At 47.3% G+C, this 17,180-nt stretch overlaps 1 protein-coding gene across 1 annotated transcript in view; it reads left to right on the top strand.

Annotated features, from left to right (window-relative positions):
- Positions 1 to 16,260, top strand: part of ap4e1 (adaptor related protein complex 4 subunit epsilon 1) — an 82,200-nt gene extending 65,940 nt beyond the window's left edge. Inside the window, exons 20-21 of the mRNA XM_072470629.1 lie at positions 4,373 to 4,533; positions 14,950 to 16,260. Of these exons, the coding sequence (XP_072326730.1) occupies positions 4,373 to 4,533; positions 14,950 to 15,110 (322 nt within the window). The 3' untranslated portion in view covers positions 15,111 to 16,260. The remainder of the gene's footprint in view (positions 1 to 4,372; positions 4,534 to 14,949) is intronic.
- Positions 16,261 to 17,180: the final 920 nt, after the last annotated feature.

Below are 17,180 nucleotides of genomic sequence, written 5' to 3'. Positions count from 1 at the left end.
CCCCCCAACTTTCCACCCCGGCTAGACCACTCGGACCCTGTTCTGCCAGGCTCCGATGGCCACAGCCCCTCCCCCCACCTCGCTCCCATTCACTGGCCGGCTTAAACCGGCCAGCGTGGAGGCCCCCGCCCGGGTCCCTTTGCCCCTTGCCCGGCCCTAGGAAAGCCCAAAGATCCCCTTTTAGCACACACACCCCGCATATCCACCTACGCCCCAAAGAGCCCTCATTTCGAGTGACAGTCCCGTCCCTTCCCTTGTCCAAATATATACAACATTGGCTCCTTTAGCCTCTACACCCTCGCGCAGTGATACAAAAAAGAAGAAAATACAGTCATGAGGTTACACCGGCACATGGCCATTCCTCAATTTGTCAGTTCTGCCACAGTCCTTCTGCTTTCGCAAACTCCTCCGCTGCTTCCGCCGTTCCAAAATAAAAGTCCCTGAGCTTGTAAGTCACCCTCAGCTTCGCTGGATATACAATGCCACACCGCACCTTGCTAATGTACAGTGCCCTCTTCACCAGGTTGAAGGCAGCCCGCCTCCTCGCCAGCTCCACCGTAAAGTCCTGGTATACACGTATACCAGCTCCGGCCCACTGCACCACCCGATTCTGCTTGGCCCAGCTCAGGACCTTCTCCTTCACACTGTACCTACGGAAGCACAGAGTCACTGCCCTTGGCGGCTCACTCGCCTTTGGTACAGGCCTCCACGATCGATGAGCCCGATCCATTTCATATCGGGAGGGATCCTCCCCCTCCCCAATAGTTCTGCCAGCATCGCGGCAAAATACTCAGTTGGCTTCGGTCCTTCAACTCCTTCGGGCAGCCCCACAATCCTCAAATTCTGTCGCCTGGATCTGTTTTCCAGGTCTTCCATTTTTCCTCGCAGATCCTTGTTAGTGCCCATCACCTTCCGCATCTCCTTCCCCATCGAGGCAAGTTGATCACCGTGCTGCAATAACGTCTCCTCCACTTCCTTCAGCGCCTCCCCTTGCTCTCGCACCTCCGCCACTGCGCTCGCCACCTCCGTCCTCACCGGGGAAACCGCCTCCTCCACCAGCACACTCAAAATCTCCCTCATCTCCTTCCTCACCGTCTCCATGCATTTCACAATCTGCGCCAACTGCTTTTCGAATTCCGCAGCCATCACCTTAGTTATTTCTTCAGCTGTAAGCAATGTGGCCTCCCCTGGTGCTCCAGCCTCCATTTTCCTTGGTGACCCCGCGGTGACCTTTCCACTCCCCGACGGACCTTCAGCTGTTTTTTTTTTTACAGCCTTTTTTTGCTCACCCTCGACATTTTTCTTGTTTTTTCTGTGCCTCCTCCGTGCTTTCTCCCTGCTTCTGGCACCTCCGTGGACCCTGGGACCGGGCTTAAAGCCCCGAAAATGCCGTTCCCGAACGGGAGCCCTCCATTGTGCGGCCGCCTCCCGCCCGCCGTCACCGGAAGTCCAGGCCTAATTTTGTTTGTTGGACGATTAAAATATAATAATCTTTATTGTCACAAGTAGACTTACATTAGCACTGCAATGAAGTACTGTGAACATCCCCTAGTCACCGCATTCCGGCGCCTGTTTGGGTACACTGAGGAAGAATTCAGAATGTTCAATTCACCTAACAAGCACTTCTTTCGGGACTTGTGGGAGGAAACCGGAGCACCCAGTGGAAACCCACGCAGACACTGGGAGAACGTGCAGACTCCACATAGATAGTGACCCAAGCCGGGAATCGAACCTGGGACCCTGGAGCTGTGAAGCAACAGTGCTACCCTTTGAATGGGGTAGTTACGAAAAAGCATCTGCCTCTCTACTGATTTGAATAACCTACTGGCTATGGATGTTGGTATCCTGAGGCAATCGTAAATGTAGTCTGTTTTGCGTGAAGGACAAGGGGAAACTGCCAAAATTCTTTGTTTCCAAACTCTACTGTCCTGCCAGTCTAGAATATTGCCTTTTTAATCTTGTGAAACAAAATGCAGACTCACCTGCCATCTGTGAGATGGTTACCAGCCAAATTCTCTGATAATCATGATCAAGAAAGTGAAATTTATAATCCATAGGGGTGACTTGGGTGTAACACACTCCTATGTACTGATACTCTCATTTAAGGGGAATCGCATTGATATTCGCCACACTTTAAGTCACTTTTTCCAAGCTGATGAAATCCACTTCGGAAGTCAAAGGGGATCAAAAATCAGTTGAGGTTTTCGACTTGTCCATCTGGTTTTGCTAAGCGATGTCCAGTGTTACCACCAGAGCCTAATCATTTTCTATTACAGCAACAGGTGTTAGTTTACCTTTCTGTGTTCCTCCAAATGGTGAACAAATTTTAGCTGTCTTGCTGTGAGGAGTTGCCACCTGGAGTCCAGGTGCTGCCACACAGGAAGAGAGCAAAGAATAACTGAAGGAAGAATTCCTTTGAGCCACACTTTGACATCCCATAACAACCAAATCTTTAGATGAAGATGGTTGACATGTTTGGACCATATTTGTCTAATTACCCTATAAATGAGAGCTTCATTGTTTGGGGGAGTATTTGCTGTCTTGTCAATAGTTATCTTTTGTTTTTATGTCTTGTGTTTAACGAAGCACGGTAGCACAAGTGATTAGCACTGTGGCTTCACAGCGCCAGGGTCCCAGGTTCGATTCCCCGCTGGGTCACTGTCTGTGCGGAGTTTGCACGTTCTCCCCGTGTGTGCGTGGGTTTCCTCCGGGTGCTCCGGTTTCCTCCCACAGTCCAAAGACGTGCAGGTTAGGTGGATTGGCCATGCTAAATTACCCGTAGTGTCCATAAGGGTTGGGAGGGGTTATTGGGTTGCGGGGATAAGGTGGAAGTGAGGGATTAATGTGGGTCGGTGCAGACTCGATGGGCCGAATGGCCTCCTTCTGCACTGTATGTTCTATGTAATCTATGAACTACAAAATAATTGTCGGGCAGCACGGTAGCCTTGTGGATAGCACAATTGCTTCACAGCTCCAGGGTCCCAGGTTCGATTCCGGCTTGGGTCACTGTCTGTGCGGAGTCTGCACGTCCTCCCCGTGTGTGCGTGGGTTTCCTCCGGGTGCTCCGGTTTCCTCCCACAGTCCAAAGATGTGCAGGTTAGGTGGATTGGCCATGATAAATTGCCCTTAGTGTCCAAAATTGCCCAAAGTGTTGGGTGGGGTTACTGGGTTATGGGGATAGGGTGGAGGTGTTGACTTTGGGTAGGGTGCTCTTTCCAAGAGCCGGTGCAGACTCGATGGGCCGAATGGCCTCCTCCTGCACTGTAAATTCTATGATATTCTATGAATTGTGTAAGATCAAAAATACCTTTTAAGAATGCTTTCATTTTACTGTGTGTTAATCACAATCAAATAGATGGATTTACCAGCTGTAATGTGATTGAGTGATTTGGACATCACCCAAAAAAGAGAGGCGACCTTATTGAGATACATAAGATTCTCAAGGTTGTTTTCCTTTGTGGGGGAGTTTAGGACCAGAGGGCATAATCTCAGAGCCAGGGGTCACCCATTTAAGATGGAGATGAGGAGGAATTACTTCTGTCCGAGGGCAGTGAATCTGTGGAATTCTTTACCACAGAGGGTTGGTCGTTAAGTGTGTTCAGGACTGAGACAGACAGATTTTTAATCAATGAGGGAATCGAGGGTTATGGGGTTAGGATGGGAAAGTGGAGTTGAGGATTCTCACATCAGATCTGTCGTGGTCTCATTGAAAGGCGGAGCAGACTCGAGGGGCCGAATGGCTCCAACATCGGATGGCCTTATAAAACCTTACGCCAGTTGTAATGGAATGACATAGGCTGGGTGCCTTTTTTATTGAAAGCCGCTGGATAAAGAAAAAATGCCGGGCAATATTTGCAAGGCATTGAATTCCTTTGTGCCTATGGGAATCGTGTGGCACAGAAACATCATGTCATGCCAGCTCTTTTATTGGCCCTGTTTCCCCGCTCTTTCTGTGCGAGGATCAATGTCTCTAAATAGTATGTGAGCGAATACCCATTTTTCACCCATGCTGGAGATGAATGTTGCCTCATTTGCCTTTTTGAGAACCCAGAAAAAAGGTTTTGATAGTGATAACGAAGATGGGATCAGATCATTTTCTTTGGGAAAATTTGTTTTCAGCACTTCCTTCTATTGAGTCAGAGAAAGGGAACCCCTCTCAAAGCAGATGCTGGGCACCATACCAAGCTGGATTGCTGATTGTTTAATTCCTGCAACTATTAATAACTGAATAAAATTAATATGTTGCCCAATTATTTAGCAATTCGCTGATACTTTTCTGATCAACCCCATTAAGTTAATTTTAAGAAAATAAGAATTAATGTTCTCATTTGCTGAGCGCGCTGGCTTCACTCACTTTGTCTGTTTGTTCCAGGCCATTAAAACTGACCACTGAAGAGTTTGGGCATCTTTGGCTTTCGCTTTCCAATGACGTGAAACAAAATCTAAGCTTTACATCAGATTCACCCGAAGCTCTAACCGTGGCACTTCGCACACTGCAGCAAGAGCTGAAGCTACATATTGTGGATATTATAGGTAAACGTCTGTTAATTGTGCAGCTTTTTGAACTGAAATTATATACAGTCAACGTTGTATGTAAACCTGGCCTGAGAGCATTTCCTGTTACAATATAGTCAGATTATTGATTTTTTAAAAACTTCTGGTCAATTTCTCTCTGCTGTTAGCTTCTCCTCGAACAGGTGCCGGAATGTGGCAGCTAGGGGCTTTTCACATTAACTTCATTTGAAACCTACTTGTGACAATAAGCGATTTTCATTTTTTCATTTTCCTGCAAAAGTTGACTCTTTGCTGGTGAATAATTCTAAAGACAGTGGTTGACCTCTAGCGTCAGGGCAGGCATGGTGGCACAGTGGATAGCACTGCAGCCCCACAGCAGCCGGGACCCAGATTAAATTCCGACCTCCGGTGACTCTGTGTGGAGCTTGCGCTTTCTCTCTGTGTCTGCGTGGGTTTCCTCCGGGTACTCCAGTTTCTTCCCAAAGATGTGCAGGTTAGATGGATTGGCCATACTAAATTGCCCCATAGTATCCAAAAGGTTAGGTGGGGTTACTGTTTTACGGGGATGGGGTGGGGGAATGGGCTCACATAGGATGCTGTTTCGGAGGGTGAGTGTAGATTCGATGGGTCGAATGGCTTTGATTCTATCATCCATATGCGCACATTTTCCATTAATCACAAGAGTCATCCTCATATAGGTTGCAAGTTTAAAATTGTACACAATACTTCAAAATCTCCCCCCCTTCAAATTACAGAAACGCCTACAAACATTTTAAACCACACACGTGAAGAATAAAGTTAAGAATCTGTTCATTCCTTTTTCCCTTTTCCTCTACCTTCTAATTTTCTCTGTCTTCCTTCCCACGCACATTTATTAAAAATTACCTAAATAGTAAACAGAAAAAAATGGCATAGCAAGTTAAAAATATTCATAAAAGCTCTTTCCAAATATTTGAATAGATTGTCCTGTTGATTTGGATACATTTGGCACTGGCCAATTGCTCTGTGGTGGACAGTGGACTGCAGTGACCTTGTGTTTGGCGTCAGCAGGCATGTTCTGTTACCTAAATCTGTGGATGCAGCAAGTTGCATACTTGGCCAGTAGATGTCAGCTGCAGACTATTAAGACACCACCTTGCTCAGAATCGCCGCTGATGAAAGTCATGACTATGTCTAGCCAGGGATCGAACCAAATCAATTCCAAGGAGGGCGATAGGTGTAACATTTCTTTTTTAAAAAAATATATTTTATTAAAGTTTTTCGATCAAACAAAAATTTCCCATTTTACAACTTTATAATAATAAATACATTGATCGTTTTTTAAATAAATAATATGCTAACTATTGGCAACTGCCAATAACAAAATAAGAAACAACAGAAATAATAACTAAGATAGTAACTTTGTGAAATCAAATATAAATCACTAATATATAAACACACACATGAAACCCCTGAAGACCCAAATGAGCCCTCTTCCCCCCCACCCCCCTTTCCCCCCTGGGCTGCTGCTGCTGCCTTTCCTATTTTCCCTTATCGCTCTGCGAGATAGTCGAGGAACGGTTGCCACCGCCCGGTGAACCCCTGAGCCGAACCTCTTAATGCATATTTTATCCGCTCCAGATTTATAAACCCTGCCATGTCGGTGATCCAGGCCTCCACACCCAGGGGTTTAGCTTCTTTCCACATAAGTAGAATCCTTCGCCGGGCTACTAGGGACGCAAATGCCAACACGTTGGCCTCTCTCGCCTCCTGCACTCCCGGCTCATCTGCAACCCCAAATATAGCCAACCCCCAGCTTGGTTTGACCCGGACCCCCACCACCTTCGAGATCACTTTTGTCACACCCACCCAGAACCCATGCAATGCCGGACAAGACCAAAACATGTGGGTGTGGTTCGCCGGGCGTCCCGCGCATCTCCCTCACCTATCTTCCACTCCAAAAAACCTACTCAGCCTAGCTCCCGTCATATGCGCCCTGTGTAGGACCTTGAATTGTATCAGGCTGAGCCTGGCACACGAGGACGAAGAGTTTACCCTACTTAGGGCATCTTCCCACAGCCCCTCCTCAATCTCTTCCCCCAGCTCCACCTCCTATTTTTCCTTCAGCTCCTCTACCATCGTCTCCCCCTCGTCTCTCATTTCCCTATATATATCTGACACCCTACCATCACCCACCCATGCCCCCGATATCACTCTGCCCTGGATCTCTTGCGCCGGGAGCTGCGGAAATTCCCTCACCTGTTGCCTCACAAATGCCCTCACTTGCATATAGCGAAATGCATTCCCAGGTGGCAACCCATATTTTTCTATCCGTGCTCCCAGACCCGCGAACGTCCCGTCTAAGAACAAGTCCTGCAATTTCGCAATTCCTGCTCGCTGCCAAGATTTAAATCCCCCATCTATCCTTCCCGGGACGAACCTATGGTTGTTCCTTATCGGGGACCACACTGAGGCACCCGTCACTCCCTTATGTCGTCTCCACTGCCCCCAAATTTTCAGAGTTGCCCCCACCACTGGGTTTGTGGTGTATTTTTTCGGGGAGAACAGCAACGGCGCCGTCGCCAGTGCTTTTAAGCTAGTTCCCCTACAGGATGCCATCCCCAGTCTTTTCCACGCCGCTCCTTCCCCTTCCCTCATCCACTTGCATATCATTGACATGTTGGCGGCCCAATAATAATCACTTAGACTCGGCAGTGCCAGTCCCCCTCTGTGCCTACTGCGCTGCAGGAACCCCCTCTTTACTCTTGGGGTCTTTCCAGCCCACACAAAGCTCATAATACTCTTGTCCACCTTCTTAAAAAAGGCCTTTGTAATCAGTATAGGGAGGCACTGGAACACAAAAAGAAACCTCGGAAGGACCACCATTTTAACCGCCTGCACCCTGCCCGCCAATGACAGGGGCGCCATGTCCCACCTCCTAAAGTCCTCCTCCATCTGCTCTACCAGTCATGCCAAGTTAAGCTTATGCAAGGTTCCCCAATTCCTGGCCACCTGGATCCCTAAATACCGGAAATCTCTTACCCTCCTCAACGGTAAATCGTCTATTCCCCTGCCCTGTTCCCCGGGGTGCATCACAAACAGTTCACTCTTCCCCATATTCAATTTATATCCTGAAAATTCTCCAAACTCCCGGAGTGTCTGCATTATCTCAGGCATCCCCTCCACTGGGTCCGCGACATACAACAACAAATCATCCGCGTATAATGACACCCGAAGCTCTTCTCCTCCTCTAAGTACTCCCCTCCACTTCCTAGAGCCCCTCAGCGCTATGGCCAATGGCTCAATTGCCAACGTAAACAGTAACGGGGACAGGGGACATCCCTGTCTTGTACCCCTATATAGTCGGAAGTGGTCAGATCGTTGCCTATTTGTAATCACACTTGCCACCGGGGCCCTGTACAGGAGCTGAACCCATCTAATGAACCCCTCTCCAAATCCAAATCTCCTCAGTACTTCCCACAGGTAGTCCCACTCCACTCTATCAAATGCTTTCTCTGCATCCATCGCCATCGCTATCTCCGCCTCCCCCTCCGGTGGGGGCATCATCATCACCCCCAACAGCCTCCGTATGTTAGCATTCAATTGCCTCCCTTTAACAAACCCCGTTTGATCATCATGCACCACCCCAGGGACACAGACCTCTATCCTCGTCGCCATCACCTTGGCCAAAAGCTTGGCATCTACGTTCAAGAGGGAAATTGGACTGTATGACTTGCACTGCAGCGGGTCTGTCTCTTTTCAGGATCAGCGATATCGTCGGGGGTAGTGTCCCCTTTTCCCTAGCCTCATTAAAGGTTCTCGTCAGAAGTGGGGCCAGCAGGTCCACGTATTTCCTATAGAACTCCACCGGGAACTCATCCGGTCCCGGGGCCTTCCTTGCCTGCATGTTCCCAATTCCTTTTACCACCTCCTCCACCTCAATCTGCGCTCCCAGTCCAGTCATCTCCTGTTCCTCAACCTTCGGGAACTCCAGCTGGTCTAGGAAACGCATCATTCCCTCTTTCCCTTCCGGAGGTTGAGCCTTATATAGCCTCTCGTAAAATACCTTAAACACCCCGTTCACCCTCTCCGCTCCCCGTTCCATCTTTCCCTCCTCGTCTCTAACCCCTCCAATCTCTCTCGCCGCCCCCCTCTTCCTAAGTTGTTGGGCCAGCAGCCGGCTCGCCTTCTCTCCATATTCATACTGCACTCCCTGTGCCTTCCTCCATTGTGCCTCCGCCTTACCCGTGGTCAACAAGTCAAAGTCCGTGTGCAATCTCCGTCTTTCCCTGTATAGCCCTTCACCTGGAGCCTCCGCATATTGCCTATCCACCCTCAAAATCTCCCTCAACAATCTCTCCCTTTCTTTACCCTCTTGTTTCCCCTTATGGGCCCTTATGGAGATCAGCTCCCCTCTAACCACCGCCTTCAGCGTCTCCCAGACCACTCCCACCTGGACCTCTCTGTCATCATTAATCTCTAGGTACCTTTCAATACATCCCCTCACCCTTACACATACCCCCTCGTCCGCCAACAGTCCCATATCTAATCTCCAGAGTGGGCGCTGCTCCTTTTCCTCTCCTACTTCCAGATCTACCCAATGTGGGGCATGATCTGAAATGGCTATAGCCGAATACTCCGTTCCTGCCACCTTCGGGATCAGCGCTCTTCCCAGGACAAAGAAGTCTATCTGGGAGTACACTTTGTGGACATGGGAGAAGAAGGAAAACTCTTTACTCCTTGGCCTAGTAAATCACCAGGGATCCACTCCTCCCATCTGCTCCATAAAGCCCTTAAGCACCTTGGCCGCTGCCGGCCTCCTCCCGGTCCTAGATCTGGACCGGTCCAGCACCGTGTTGAAGTCCCACCCCATTACCAACTTTCCCATCTCCAGGTCCGGGATGCACCCCAACATACGCTTCATAAAGTTCATGTCATCCCAGTTCGGGGCATATACATTCACCAGCACCACCGCCTCACCTTGCAATCTGCCACTCACCATCACGTATCTACCCCCACCGTCCGCCACTATGGTCTTCGCCTCAAACAATACCTGTTTCCCCACCAGTATTGCCACCCCTCTATTTTTCGCATCCAAGCCCGAGTGGAATACCTGTCCCACCCATCCTTTTCTTAATCTGACCTGATCAGCTAGTTTCAGGTGCGTCTCCTGAAGCATGACCACGTCTGCCTTTAGCTTCTTTAGGTGCGCAAGTACCCTTGCCCTCTTAATCGGCCCATTCAACCCTCTCACGTTCCATGTGATCAACCGGGTTGGGGGGCTCTTTAACCCCCCCCCCCCCCCCCCCTCCCTCGTCGACTAGCCATCCCCTTTTTTAGACCAGCTCCTCACCCGGTTCCCACGCACCCGCTTATCCCCCCGACGGCGCCCTCCAATCCCGACCATCCCATCCCGTAACAGCTCCCCCTTCCCCTTAGCAGCAGCAACCCAGTTAACCCCCCCCCCCCCTTGCTAGATCCCTCTCTAGATATGTTGCTCCCCCCCCATATTGCTTCCGGAAGTCAGCAAACTGGCTGACCTCGGCTTCCCCCGTTTATCCTTAGCCTCCCATTATGTGAGGCCCCCTCCTTCCTGCGCCCCCTTTTCCCGCCACAATTTCCATAGCGCGGGAACAAAGCCTGCGCTTCCCTCTCGGCCCCGCCCCTGATGGCGCAGCTCCCTCTCTCCTTCCCCCTCCCCTTCCCCACCAGCGCCCACATTTCTTCGTGTCTCCCCCCCCCCCTTCGAGGGGAAAGAAAATTTTCCCCCTTCTGATTCACAGTCCCTTACCACCACCTCACTACTTCATTTCAAACACTCTTTCTCCAATCTAGTCCAACTTCTCCTCTTCAATAAATGTCCACGCCTCTTCTGCCGTCTCGAAGTAGTGGTGTTTACCCTGGTATGTAACCCACAGTCTTGCCGGCTGCAACATTCCGAACTTCACTTTCCTCTTGTGGAGCACCGCCTTGCCCGATTGAAACTCGCCCTCCTTCTCGCCACCTCCGCACTCCAATCCTGATACACGCTGATCACCGCGTTCTCCCACCTGCTGCTCCGTGTCTTTTTTGCCCATCTCAAGCCATCTCCCTGTCCTTGTAGCGGTGGAACCTCACCATTATTGCTCGAGGTATTTCTCCTGCCTTTGGTCTTCTCGCGAGGACTCGATACGCTCCCTCCACTTCCAGGGGGCCCGTCGGGGCCTCAGCTCCCATTAAGGTATGAAGCATCGTGCTCACATATGCCCCAACGTCGGCTCCCTCTGCCCCTTCGGGAAGACCCAAGATTCTTAAGTTCTTCCTCCTCGAGCTATTTTCCAGGGCTTCCAGTCTCTCCATACACCTCTTATGTAGTGCTTCGTGCGTCTCTGTCTTCACCACCAAGCCCTGTATCTCGTCCTCATTCTCGGCAGCTTTTGCCTTCACTCCATGGAGCTCCATCTCTTGGGTCTTCTGCGCCTCCTTTAACCCCTCAATCGCCTGCAGCATTGGCGCCAGCACCTCCTTCTTGAGCTCCCCCACATATCGCCGGAGGAACTCCTGCTGTTCCAGGCCCCATACCAACTGGCCGCCCTCCGCCGCCATCTTGCTTCTCACTTCCCTTTGCCGCTGCTCCAGAGGATCCTCCACAATCTGGTCACTATTATCTCTTCTATCCATTCACATCCGGGGGGGACTCCCTTCTATGTCGCCTCACAGTGGGTTTAGCCTTCGAAAATTGCCCCCGATAAGAGCCCAAAAGTCCATTATAACGGGAGGTGCCGAAACGTGCGACTTAGCTGGTCATCGCCGCACCCGGAAGTCAGGTGTAACATTTCTTAACACATTGGGAAGTCTTCCGTTCCTCAATTTTTGAATAGCCTTCTCATCTGTTTCATTATGGTTGTGTGACCCAGAGCTGGGATCGAACCTGGGACCTCGGTGCCGTGAGGCAGCAGTGCTAACCACCGTGCCACCCTTTGCAGCTTACTTTTGGAAAGGAACATGATGCTCTGAGATGTCAGTACATTGGAGGATTGTGTATTTAACATTTTATGTACCTATCAAAGTTTTGCCTGACTTAATCAGGTGCTTTGATTCATTAAGCTGATATTAGTAAACAAATACATAGTGACCTTGGGCTGGCATCGAACCCGGGTCCTCGATGCCGTGAGGCAGCAGTGCAAACAACTGCGTCAACGTGCCCCCCTTACCCTTATTCATTCTCAATAAACTACAGTGAAAGTGCATTTGATCTTGACATTTGATTAGAAACCACAGCTACATATGCTTATGGCAGTTATGATCTGCAGACACTCGAGGCTTAGTTTGGAAGGCTCTCTCATTTTAAAATGATAGTGGGACGCCTCTGTTTTAGTTTGCACTACATGACTACCTTCCACAAGGGTCAGTGGCATGGCCCACTTTGTTGAAAAATACTTTTTCGCCTCACGGATTTTGAAATGTCTTTACCCTTCGATTATCTCTCTTTACCCCACCCCATCCCACCTCCGACACGTATCTTTCCTTCAGCTTCTTTTGTATCAATGTTTTGCTTATTTTTTGTTTTACTTTTTCCATTTATCACTCTGTCCTTCCCCCTCCCCTCCCACTCACCTCTCCCCTTTTCATAGCTTATTTTTTAGTTTCATCTCTTATTTTCTTTCCACTGTGCACAATCCCTGATGGAAACAATGTAGAAATAGTTGAGGAAGCACATTGTAAGAATAAATTAAAAAAAAGACGCCATGCTGGTCTTTGATGACTGCTTCTGCTTTGCTGAAAATGGCTCCCCTTGTGATTTGGGTGCCCTTTTATCTGCCTTAGTTGAATTGGATTTTGAATGGGGTAAGTATGGCAAAGCACAATGCTTAAAAACATGCAATGGAAGTAAATAACTTGCTTCTTTCTGAGAGCTTGTGCCTGTTGATAGCTAAACTTATCCTTCCGAGCATTACAGACCGAAAACCAATCCTATCCTCATCTGCTGTTCTCAGGTCTTCACATTTCAGATAGCAATCATGAGCTCCGCTCTTGACTGATCCCCACCACCCCCACCCCTTCCCCTGAGGCCCCTTATAACATCCAACCATTGTATCGCCGAGAGCCAACTCATCTCCGAGCAGGAGTCTTGCTGCTTTGCACTGCCCAGCCCTGGACAATGGGCTTGACAGTGAGGATTGGAGAAGCCACCTTAATCTAATACATTTCTAAAGAGTAGCTTTTTGATTGAGTTTTTAAAAAGCAGTTGGAATGAATAAATTAATGCATCATTGAAGTTGGGATGCCTTGGTGAAGTTTGTGCAGGACATTGGTGAGGCCACACCCGGAATACCGTGTGCAGTTCTGGTCACCCCATTATAGAATGGATATTCTTAAACTAGAAAGGGTGCTGAAACGATTTACTGGGATACTACCGGGCATTGATGGTTTGATTTATAAGGAGAAGCTGGATAGACTGGGACTTTTTTCCCAGAAGCATAGGAGGCTGAGGGGTGATCTTATAGTGGTGTGTAAAATAATGAGGGGCATAGATAAAGTAGATAGTCAACATCTTTTCCCAAAGGTAGAGGAGTCTAAAACTAGAGGGCAGAGGTTTAAGGTGAGAGGGGAGATATGCAAAGGGGTCCAGAGGGGCAGTTTTCTCATACAGAGGGTGGTAAATGTCTGGAACATGCTGCCAGAGGCAGTAGTAGAGGCGGGTACAATCTTGTCTTTTAAAAAGCATTTAAGAGGGATATGGCCAAATACAGGCAATTAGGACTAGCTTAATGGTAAAAGTTGGGCGGCATGGACAAGTAGGGCTGAAGGACCTGTTTTCATACTGTAAACCTTTATGATTCTAATTAAGATGTTGACCATAACTGAAGAGTTCACTGTCACCATCCCATCAGTCCAGGAGGAAGAGGTAGAAAAGGAAAGTTTGCAACTTGAAACCACCTTCACAGCTTCCTTTTGTTTTTACTGTTCATTGTTCTGAGTTTCTAATTTAACATCGTTATTAGACAAATATGATCCCAGACCAGACCCCAACAGTGGCGAGGGCACTGGACCGAAACCCCAATATTTTAGTAAGACTGCGGAAAGAATACTTCACTCTAGGAGTGATTGCACAAAGAAATGGGGATTTGGAATTTTAAAACAGAACTTTATTATTAACACAGTATTAAAATCTTTAACATCATACCCGGAAATAGCTTGCAATTACTGCTTAAACAATACTACTAAATACAGTATATACCATACCCGTAAATACTATTTCTATTCCCAAATAAACAACAAGAGAGAAAAAAAACCATACAGCTCTCAATCCATCCTACATCCCAATGGCACCGAGTAATACTTGCTTTCCAAAACAGATTTGGCTCCTGTTAGAACCCCTTCAGACTCTGGCTGGATGCTTTCAAAAAACTGTTTCGACTAATTTGTTTCAGCTTCCCCCTTGTCCTCTGACAAGTCTGCACTGCGTTATATACTATTAATCTTTTTTTAAAACTGTCCTACTGTGAGAGCAGAATATATTACTACTGGTCTAAAGGGTTCGCCAGGTCAGAATGCAAAAGCTTTCTCAAAATCTCTGAATACCTTAGATCCACCCAGAAATGACATAATCTCCCCAAGCTGAAAATAAATTAACCCCCAGGCTGAAAACAATAACTCCTCAGGGATCCCCCCCCCCCCCCCCCCAGGTCAAACAACAGTGCAGCTTTATGGGCTTGCAAAGCAAGATTCTTTTAAAAGCTGACTACTGCAGTCAAACACACACTAACCCAGGCTTTTAACCGTTAAATTGGCAAATGTTTACAATGCAATGTATCTAAAATCCTGCATTCATCACACAAAGTTTACATTTATGTTTTTTGTTCATTTACGCTGGAGTAAGGCTGGCGCAGCGATTAGCACTGCTGCTTCACGGCTCTGAGGACCCGGGATCGATCCTGGGTCACTGGCCGTGTTGAGTTTGTGCATTCACCCTCCTGGCTGCGTGGGTCTCACCCCCACAACTCAAAAGATATGCAGGGTTAGGTGGATTGGCCACGCTAAATTGCTCCTTAATTGGAAACATTTTTCAAAAAAAGAAAAATTTTAATTCCGTTTGAGTTTTGGGTGGGGGGTGTGGAGGGGGAAGAAATGATTTCCAGTTAGCCACATGATCGATAGTGCACTACTTGTCCTCAGCTCATGGTATGTTGTGAATGGGCAGGTGTGAATGAGCTTGCACTCCCGCTCCTGGAATGCTGTGGCACCTTAAGTATGTTGCCGTGCAGTACTCCGGCTGGAACCTGTTGGCGTAGTCTCTGTTCAGCTGCTGGTGAATGTGATACAACCACATGCGACAAACCTCAGTTTGCATTTGGTACTGCAATGATGGCCGTAAGATAGAGATTGAAGAAAGCGAGCCGTGTCACACACAGTTGTTTGCACCGTGCCGGATTCAGAGTATTTGTCCACGTTAACTATTTCTTTTATCTGCAGGAGCAGAAGGGATTGTGGCATGTCAACTGCTTCCATCAACCTCCTGTTTACTTCACTGTCGATTTCATGCTGGGATTTTATCGGTGTGGCTTCGATCAGGTTGCTGTGTTCTTCCAGACTGTTTGCTGTATGAATGTCAAAAGGTGATCCAGAAACTTTAACTTCAGCAAAGGCCCAAGCCAGAAACTAGCTTCCGTTAACTGAAACTGTGGTTTGCAGAGGTTGTTCACTAGATTGGACTCGAGATGACTGAGTTGGTTGATGCAATACTTCTTGTCGAAGATTGGTTGTTCTGGAACACTGACAAGATAAGAGCAGTGGCTAACCACATTCAGCTGCTGAGTAAGAACATTTTGCAATGATGGAAACTACCTGAAGCAGCAGCTACTTAACTGATTTTTTTTTTGTGAGGTTTTTGATAGATTTGTCTTCCTGGTGGTTTCTGTGAGAGATGTTTCATTTTGATATTCCCAGAGTATTTTTTTAGGACGGAAATTCCAGTTGAGACTTTGACTAATGTCAAAATGCAGCAGTGAAATTCTGATTAAGCACTGGAGGACATGAGATAAAACATTTTGCAACCATATTTGAAATTTTGGACGTGTTGGGATCGATGAAACAAATGCACAGTTTCCTACTTTTTTGCTAAATGCAAGGAGTCTTTAAATACTGTAACGTGTTTACAGTTTGCAAGCAAAGGTTCTCATTTTAAAGTTCCACCGAAGTGCACGCCAATTTATTCTGCCTGCGATACAACTTGAAGTTAGTTATCCATTCAAATACCTAAAGTATTTTCTACACGCAAACCGTTGGCTGTCGTCTTATTTTTTTAAATATTTGGAGCACGAAAATAGTCAAACTTGTATTCTTTCTAATTGAACATATTGGACCTCGTTTGCTATGGTCAGATCTAAAATACTAGGAGCTGTAAAACAATATACTTGTACCAAGCAAAGGTTTTACTGTTACAGTGTTCAACTTCTAACTAATTCATTACGAGAGCTCAACTGGTTTGTTGCACTATAAGTGAGTTTGCTTCTTATTTCTTGCACTGTGGACACGATATAAGTAATAATCAGGAAAGTCTTTTCATGCTGTTCCAGGTCAGCACTGCATGTAATTTGATGGTGTTTATTGAAGATTAACCCAAAGCCTTATGTTTGTACAGTATAAAAGCCCAGATTTATTTGCACCTGTGGTACAACCTCCATATTTAATAATGGATATATATATATTAAATCATATAGTAGGTGTTTTATTATGGTTCTGATATGCACCTGTAATTTAATAAACATACCCCCATGCTTAAAATATGTTTCTGGCACATTACTACTAAGTCTATCCTATTTCTCACATTTGAATTTTGCTGTTATTGATTGTGTTATGAATCATACATTGAATAACTTCACCTCTGGTTGCATCATTTTGGCTTCAGCAACAGCACTGCCAACCAAAGTGTGATGGTGCCATAATGATACTGTGCTTTCGAAACTGAAAATATGATGGTTTCTTTTGTAGTTATTCAATTTGTGGTGAAATGTCTGTAGGCAGCACGGTGGCACAGTGGATACCACTGCTGCCTCATCGCGGTTGGGACTGGGTTCAGTTCCTTGGGTGACTGTCTGTGTGTGGAGTTTGCACATTCTCCCTGCATCTGCGTGGGATTCCTCCGGTGCTCTGGCTTCTCTCTTTTCCGCATCCCCCTCCACCCCGCTTCTCTCTTCCCTACTTTCTCTCTCTTCCCCCCGCCCCCCCCAACGCAGTCCAAAGATGTGCAGGCTAGGTGAATTGGCCATGTTAAATTGCCCCTTAGTCCCCAAAAATAGGTGGGGTTACCGGGAGAGGGTGGAGGATTGGCCCTAGGTCGGGTGCTCTTTCAGGGGTCAGTGTAAACTCGATGGGCCGAATAGCCTCCTTCTGCATGATAGGGATTTTATGAAGTCTTCTAAAGTTCTTTCCCTTCCCATGCATAAGCATTAATTATGTACTCTGCAAAAGAATAGCCTTTGAATTTAATCTACATTACCTTTTAAAGACCTTTGTTTAAATGCTAAGACCTTAAAAACGAGCAAAAGCGAAACAGGTTCATTGGCTATTTATCTCTTTGTTATTTGGCTGGTATTTGTCTAGTGCAGGTTAATTGCTAAATTTAACAGCAAAGCAGCCACTGCTCACCAAATAGTTCTGTGTTAAAATGCTATGTAAATTCAAACCTAATCAACGTCGACTAT

Source organism: Scyliorhinus torazame, chromosome 12, assembly GCF_047496885.1.
Source record: "Scyliorhinus torazame isolate Kashiwa2021f chromosome 12, sScyTor2.1, whole genome shotgun sequence".
NCBI lineage: Eukaryota > Metazoa > Chordata > Chondrichthyes > Carcharhiniformes > Scyliorhinidae > Scyliorhinus > Scyliorhinus torazame.
This window is presented reverse-complemented; position numbering and strand designations above follow the sequence as displayed.